Raw genomic sequence first — 8,469 nt, 5'->3', positions numbered from 1 at the left:
ATGCTGCTTTTCCCGGTAAAGCGCAGGGGGCATTTTTTTCCATATCTGTCAGTGCCCTGTTATAAAATCGCCCCTCACATGTGTCTGTGGTTGCCTAGCAAGTCTGTGCAGAGCATCAAATTGATCTTTGGTTTCCCAATCTCCAGGCTACTTCCTAGCTATATTCTTTCCTCTCTTATTCAGCTATGCACCAGATTGTGTTTGAGATAACTTAAGTGATCCCATATGAAGGGCCCAATCATGGTTCTGTTAAAGTCTTCCGAGTTTTGTTCCTAACTTCAGCATGAAACCCAGCATGGAAAATTCCCTCAGCATTTTTTGTCCTGGCAGGAAAGAATCAGGTGTGAAAACCTGTTCCCTTTGGGGTTAATTTAAATATTTATACTACTTTAGTGAGGCTAGGATTCTGCTCTATATTTCACAGGCAAAAAGGCTGACTTTAACTCTCCTGCCATCAACATCAGTTTAAAAAAGGTATCCATTGATTTCAATAGAGGCACTCCTTATTTATACCAGTGCAAGTGAGAAGAAGGCAACCTTGTTTTTATTTTAAATTTACCATATATAATTTGACTCAACTGTAGAAATTACTTTTTTCCAAAATTCTGAGTCAGGGCCTAGACACACAACACAATAATCAAAGTTACCATTATGCTCATATAAACAATGATTGAACCCACAGCATATAGCCTCAACTGATATAACTTACTAGAATCTAATGTAGAGTTTCCCTGAGAAAAATCAGGGGTAAAATACATCTGTGTAAGTTATACCTTTTAGTTGTTTTGCCTTTGCTTCTATCCCAGTGTAGATGTTTGCTCAGTGTGAACAGGCAAGGTGATATGATAGCTCCTACTGCAGCAGCTACTCTGGGAGAGCTTGGTTCTTCATCTGCTCCAGTCACTGGTGTAATTCGCATCAGTGTTTTGTATGCTGTGGGCACATGTACATTTGCCCCTGATTGTGCAGCAACAGCCATTACTGTGTAGTCCTGGCAATGCATGTGTTTTTTCTGATCCTACTGTGCAATAGTGTTGGCATCATGGTTTGTGCCCTCCAACACTATGTTGCTGTAGCGATGAACTACGTTGACATAGCTCGTTGCTACAGTGACATAGCATCTCGTGTAGATGCACCCTTTAAGTTAGGTATGCTGGTGTTATTGTATCATGTTTCCAAGCCCTGACACTCAAGACTAGTCTCTAGTTTTGTATACAGGCCCAAGTTATATTTTATTTGCATTATAATAACAGCAAGAAGACTCAGTCAAGTACAGGAGACACTTGTGGTTGGTGTTGTAGAAATGCATAGAAAACACAATCCAGGTTCTAGTCTAATTGAAATCAAGATCCAACAAATAATTTAACGAGTAATAGAATGATAAGGATGATCGAAGTGAATGAAACACCAAGTTACACAGTTCAGCTATGTGTACAGTCAGATGGTTTCGGTCTAAGATACACATAAATAAAGCAGGAAGCCCAACCAGCCATCTCTCTTTTAGCATTTATTAGTTGCCAGCTTTCCCAAGGCAAGATGGTAAAATGATTTGAAGTACAACTGGGTAGGAAACTATTTTTCAATCTCAATGCAAAATTTTTTGAAATTGCAAAAATTTTCCCACTCAGCATCAGGATGACTCAGAACCCTTTTTAAAACAGGGAAAGACATCCTAGAAAAGTATATTCACCTTGGATATAGGAGGCTAAGTTTCAAGCCACTGAACTGAATTAGGCAGAGCAAGGATTTGGAGTTGTGTGAACTACTTCCCAAATGAATGTCTGAACCATAGAGCTATTGGTTTTCCTTAAACGTGACCAAAAGTATAGTTGTAGACCTGATAAACCTTTCCTGAAGGAAATTTCATTTAAACTGGTAGGTGACTGTAAACGTTTAGGTGAATAAATTCTTAGCTGTAAATTAAAGGTAAATCTACAATTTAACATGCATTAAAACTTGCCATCCCCATACAGAGTTGCAGAAGAGCTTAAGCACAGGAGATCCAAAGTGTTTCCTGTGGCTAGGAATCTGGTCATATTTCAGTAGTCTTTCAGCCAGGATGTACCTTTTAAGCGTACTCCAAAGTATAGGATGCCCCTGCCTATCTGGTTTCTTTCCCTTAGTTCCTTTCTGAATTGGAATAATGGAAAAGAAAGAATAAATGATCAACTACTGTGATGATCTACTGGCTACCACCTCTTGTAGAATGTGAAATAGTTTGACTTAATTACAGTTTGAGTAGGAACTGTATTCCTACTAAGCAATGGAAAGTTTCTCTTTAAGAACAACAGTGGCACAAATATCCACTTTTGTTTAGGTGCCTAAATATGAAATTAGGTGTCTAAATTTTGGGACTTGGTTTAAAAAATTGGTTCTACCTTATTTAGCTAAGGTTATGTGATGAGTTAAGTGGCTGCTTCTTTCCACGAGGAGTATTCCCAAAGAATACTCCAAAGCCAAACCATCCAATGCTGACCCACGGGTTTGGAGTTTCTTGGATAGCAGAAAGTTGATGGTTTTTCAAGATTCAATTCAAAATAATTTGAAATCCAGCCATACCTGGAATTTTCACGTTGACCATTGGCAAATTCTTAAGAGTCAGAGGACAGAGAATCAAGGCTCAGATTCTGGTTTTTGCTCTCCTAGTTGAGTCTGGTTGTTGCAATGTGTTTTGTAGATGAGATCAACCTAGATTCAGAAAATACTTTCCCATTGTTAACACCAAGGGAGGTTTTATGAATGAATCGAGGTATGGGTAAGTGACTATTGAAAGGCTCCATCTAGAATGTCCTTGCAATTTGTTACTGTAAAGGGGTGAGTTCTGATCATATTTTCATACTTAACATTTTTGTTTCTACTTTCATAGGGATAAGTCAGACAGCCCTGAAGTTATAGTGCTGACATACACAAAACTATCAACTTCTGTGAGAGTTACACTTTTAAGGAGAACAGGATAAGGTATGTTATATAAAGCTAGATTTTTATACTGTAAGTATTGTGTAGCAAGAGACTATGTTTTAGAAGGTGTGTACTTTTGTATGTAATTGTAGATCATGAATATAAATATTTAGAATTACAGTTAAGTTACATTATTGCTTTATAGTTTAAAAACATTCTTAAATTTTAATTTGGTCAAATGGTTCTATTTTCAGCTATTGCAGAGGCCTTTCTGTTTTATATTGATTTTTACATCCTATATTCCAGATATGCACTGATTTATACAGGTGCAAAGAAATTATTGTAGTTAAATTGCACATCTCTGATTTCTGTTATACATTTTCTACTTTGTCCCGAATAGGAGAGCTTGTGACAGTGTGAAGAGATTCCTTTTGATGCCTGCCCATTACCAACCGGCTTTTCTATTTTTAAATTCTTCTTTTTCTCTTATCCCAGGCCATATCTGTCTAACCATGAAGGTAGGTGTGATTAACACCCAGCACTCCTTTGTAAACATACCCACAGTGACAGTAGAAGACACAGACATGGACAAAGAACTAACAGAGAGTGGAGAAAGCAGGTAAATTAAACTTACTAAATTTTGCTTTTATTGATTTCTATGGGAATATCTAGAGACCAATATTCATCCTTGTGTTGTTTTCTTCGCTCTTCTCCTCAGAACAAGCTCATTTTTAAAATTTTCATTAGGAGAAAGGTAGAATGTGACAGGCTTTGTCAGATTATATGGATTATTTAAAAATGGATTCAACTGCTAAAAAGGTGCACACAAATCACATTTCAAAGCATTCCCATTCAGCAACATAACATAACTTGTGCAGTGTCAATACTGCAAAAACAACTTTAGTGAGTAAATCCCACTTTCTTAGTATTTACAACCCTTTGATTTTGATTATGTTCAGAAGGTCATGATAGTTTATTTTTATTCACAAGAATGTTGATAGGAACCTATAAGATTAATTAAATAGTGAGTAAACATTTTTGCATGTTCACCCTAGAAATTCCATTTTGATAAGCTCTTTTTTATCGTTTGCAAAGGTGAACCTCACATCTACAAATGTTTGTAGATAATTTACATATAGAGAAGGGGACTCCAATGTATAAAGCTTAGTTCACAAAAATCATAGGTTAAAGTTGTTATCCCTGATCATAGTTCAAGTCCCATGAATGTGTGCACATGCTCCTTGTCATCACACCTCTTACCCAAGGTTATAGGTCTTTCTCACTTGGAAGTGACTCAAACCCTTCATCTTCCACTTACCAGGGAGTGCGCTAACCATCAGATTATAAAATGGGCAGGTGGGGACATCTTCCTTTCACCTGTTGAAGTTGAGCCACTGGGAGTTCAAGTAACAGGCAGAAAATTGAAATATTGAAACTCTCTGAAGCATTACCCTTTCACTGTAGTATCTATATCAAGTTGGTAGCACTTTAAAATATTTGTTCATATCAGCAGAAGAATAAACTCTAGTTGTTTTGCTTTTAATTAGCATCTTTTATATTCCCAGCTTTAATTGTCAGAAGTAGTTAGCTTAACATAGTAACATTACCAGAGTGAAACATTTCTCAGATATCATTCAAGCTGCCTTTGCACCTCTCTACCCCTCAGTTACATTACTGAGGAAAAGAAAAGAGGGGAGGAAGACAAGGAGCTGTATTCTCCATTAATCTGGCTCTTGGGAGGAGGTTGGGAGATTTCTTTTATTCACAAGCCAATTGAAGGAGTTCATAATGCCTCTTCCCACATCTGAACCCCATAATGTTCTCTTCTAACATATGTGCAGGTAGTCTAATAAGCTCTGACTGTTCTTTTGAACACAGTAATTTTTCCCAGTGCTAGAAGAGCAAGGGACCACTGGGTATGTCTACATGTACATTAATGCACTGTTGCTACTGTGCATTAAGTTTATGAGTTACTAAATGTGCACCTGAGCACACAGTCTTTTTGTGACACTTACTGAACAATAGACTAATTCTACTGCACATTAGCACAGCTTTTACCATGACACGCTAATGTGCAGTAGAATTAGTCTACTGCTCAATAAATGTCTCATGTAGACAAGCCCACTGTAACTTTCCATAATCTAGCAGCTCCTCTTCAGCTGGATCTGGCTGTTTTTTATAAATTCAACTGATTTCATTCATCTACAAGTATAAAGTTGATATTAAAAAGGACCTTTAAGCAAATAAAAATATTTGGATTCAATGTAATGTTTTTTTCCACAAAGAATTTATGCTGAGTTAAAATATATAATTAGTACTTCCAGCTATTTTCAGAATACCTCCCATTTTGGTTGCCTTAAAAGGCTGGAGAAAATGACTTCAGATGAAAGTTGCCTAAATCCAGATTTTTTTCCTGGAAAAAAAATCAAAGTTCACAGCTAAGATAGACCAATAATTATAATGATCAAAATCACTGTGATGATCTGTTAGAAGAAAACATGAGATGTCTGCCCTCCTTCTGTAGGGTGCATATCAACTCTATGAATCTGTCCAGCTGATCCTACTTACACGTATTTTCATCTGTTTTCTTTTGTATCTCACTTTCTTTACGCATTTAATTTATATATTAGTTTTATAGACCACCCTTCCCAAAAAGGCTCAGGGCAACTTACAATAAAAAAGAAAAATAAATACAGAAACAGAATAAAGCACTAAAATAAGAACAAACAAATACCCGCTGGCCTATCCAGGTAAAGAAAACTCAACAAATTAAAAAACAGTCCACCCCACCCCATCCCACCCACTCCTGCTCCCCTACCTCTGACCAAATAGAGCACCTTGCTCCCCTTCCACTTAACCCAACCTCACTTCCCAGTCCAGTCTTCCATTAAAGAGAACAACAGTTCTCCCCGACCTATTATTCCCTCCATCCCTGCCTATCACCATTCATTCCCCTGCCTCACACACAGGGAAGTCCTCCCCACCCCCTTACTGACCCTTCTAAACTACATCCTCTTCGCTCTAAAGGGGCTATGGTTGTCTCTAAACCCATTCATCATCACCTTCCACACAAGAACACATAGTTCAAAATAAAACAAAAATCACACCTCTTCATCCTGTCTTAGTCCCTGCCAAAGGGCAATGCTAAAGGGTACCGTTGAGAATCTCCTTTTGGTGGGGGCCAAAATAGGGTAGCTTGAAGTTTCTTTTATCTAATGTTGATAAACTCCCATTTTATTAGGTGTAATATTGACATATAAGGACCAGTCTTCAAACACAGACCCCTAAATAAAACACCTTCCCCCACTTGAGCATTTAGTTAGTTTATAGTCATATAAAATTGGCCAGCCTGTATATCCAAATGAAGATACCTGCATTTAAAAATTGGATCCATGATATTCAGGCATATATTAGGGAAGACAATGGACACATTTACATGAGATGTTTACTGTAGAGCTGACTTATTAGCTCCACAGGAAATGTCTCAACATCTACATATTCACCCTATTAGGGCACAGGAAACTAATAAACTCTGCAGCAGGCTAGTACTTGTAAATACAAGTACTACTCTGATGCAGAGTTTTTTTGTGCACGTCAATACACATGTAGACGCCGACTGGCTGGCTGGGGTGTGAGGGTGCTTCAGTGCTGGGTCTGTTTGCTGGCTAGCCCCATGTTGAGGCACCTTGTACCCAAACCAGCCCCTCCACAGCACATTGAGCCTGTCTGGAGTAGCCCTGGGCTGGCAGGTTGATCCCCTGGGTCCTTTGCCAACCAAGGCTGCTCCAACTTGGCTCAATGTGCTGCAGTCCAGGTATATATGTAAACGGTCCACCCAGGAGCTTCCCAGGAGCAATAAACTCTGGAGCAATAAGCTGCAGAATTTATTGCTATGCATTAATGGCACTGTAACAGGAGTGCCACTTTCGGAGCCTCTCCGGACATGCAGCTCCGCCCTCCTGCAATGGGCCGCCCGCCCGCTTATTCTCGCCTGCCATGCCTTGATCTTGCTTATAATTGATTAATGCTTGGAATTAGTGGGAAGCTGCCCATTTTTGTGCGCCCCGATGACAGGGGGCGCCATGTGCGGCTCCTTTTCCTCCCCTGCACCGCAGCCCAAGCCTCACAGATGGTGCTGGTGTGATCTATCTTGGGCCATGGTATTAGGTCCCGGCCCTTTGTTTGCCTTCAGGGCTCCTCGACGCCCCTTCTCACTCTCGGGGCTCCTTGCTGCCCCCCCAACGCCGGGGCTGGGCCACCACGCCCCAAGCAAAGCCGTGCCCTCTCCGGCACCACTCGCTGTGCCCACTGGGCACCAGGAACCCCCAGATTATTGGGGAGCTCCCGTGAGGCCTCCTCACACCCTTACAGCCTCACCCGGTCCTCCGGTCAAACAAAACACAAACGTAAAGTCCCGGGCTACAACATAAAAGCTAGACCATTCTGGTCTAAAAAAAATAGAAATCTCTCCTTACCAAAGAGGGAGAGAGAGCTCATCCACCCCCAGCAGGGACCGGGTGTTCCAACCATCTGAGCTCTCCCCTCGCCCAGGCTGAGTTCCTCCTCCCTCGGCTGCTGGAGGGGAACTGCCCTCCTGGCCTTCTGCCTGGGCTTAAGAAGGGCTAAGCTCCGCCCCTTCCTGGCTCTAGGCTTCCCTGGTTGCAACCAGCACCTGCGCAGTCCTTCCCCTTTCCCACCACTAGGGGTCTCTCCCGAGCCATTTCTGCTCTCAGTTGCAGAGCATCTGAGAGCCCTCTGTGACAGGCACATATAGGCATAATATGGATAAAATCCTGGCTTCATAGAAGTCAACAGCAAAACTCTTGTTGACTTGAAAAGTTCTAGCTCATCCCTTTCTTTTCTTTTCAGAAATGTTGGAATTCTGACAATGGAAAATATAGACATAATCAAAATAGCAAGTGGGTTTTTTCATGTCTCTTTACTGGACCTAGCTCATATTATGGATATTAATAAACCTGCAAGGAACTTTAACCAAGCCATGCTTATGTAAATCTTATATTAGAAGACTGTTTTACAGGTCTCCTCTCACTCAGCATATACCATATAACAACTGTATTTTACTGTTTCCAAGGAAACCATATATGCATGGTGGCACTGCGCTCTACAATGTTAACAACAACAGTAATAAAGATGAGTAAGTATTTTACAGTTTAAGTATAAGGAGAAATAAAGTTGTTACTAGTATAAATAGTAATGATAAGGGTAGAAACATATCTAATCCTTCCCTTGCAATTTTTTTACCAAACAAGTATTCAATAACCAATTCTACATATGTATGACTTACATGTAAAGATAATGTGCACAGTGTCTGATAATTTATAAGGCCAATGTAATGTGAATTATATTAAATGAAAGTAGTTCTTCTTGAAGACTATAAACAGTGATTTTGGTTTTATTCATTAGCTAAAATGTGTAAGCATAACATTAGCTTTACAAAAATCAACAGATTTTAACAACAAAGGCCATTGGTAGTAAATACATGCCTCTCATGTGTGTCACATTTTTTTCTTCTTAGAGAAGAGAAAAAGAAAAAGAAAAAAGAAAAGAAGA

General features: G+C 39.7%; 1 protein-coding gene across 1 annotated transcript in view; it reads left to right on the top strand.

The window, feature by feature from the left end:
- The first annotated feature begins 1,319 nt into the window (after positions 1 to 1,319).
- Positions 1,320 to 8,469, top strand: part of CNGA1 (cyclic nucleotide gated channel alpha 1) — an 18,102-nt gene continuing 10,952 nt past the window's right edge. Inside the window, exons 1-3 of the mRNA XM_019553480.1 lie at positions 1,320 to 2,958; positions 3,394 to 3,517; positions 7,982 to 8,053. Coding sequence (XP_019409025.1) covers positions 3,411 to 3,517; positions 7,982 to 8,053 — 179 coding nt within the window. The 5' untranslated portion in view covers positions 1,320 to 2,958; positions 3,394 to 3,410. The remainder of the gene's footprint in view (positions 2,959 to 3,393; positions 3,518 to 7,981; positions 8,054 to 8,469) is intronic.

The sequence above is a fragment of the Crocodylus porosus genome, unplaced genomic scaffold, assembly GCF_001723895.1.
Source record: "Crocodylus porosus isolate Cpor-Errol unplaced genomic scaffold, CroPor_comp1, whole genome shotgun sequence".
NCBI classification, from domain to species: domain Eukaryota; kingdom Metazoa; phylum Chordata; order Crocodylia; family Crocodylidae; genus Crocodylus; species Crocodylus porosus.
Note: the sequence above shows the minus strand (reverse complement) of the source record. Positions and strands in the feature narration are given on the sequence as shown.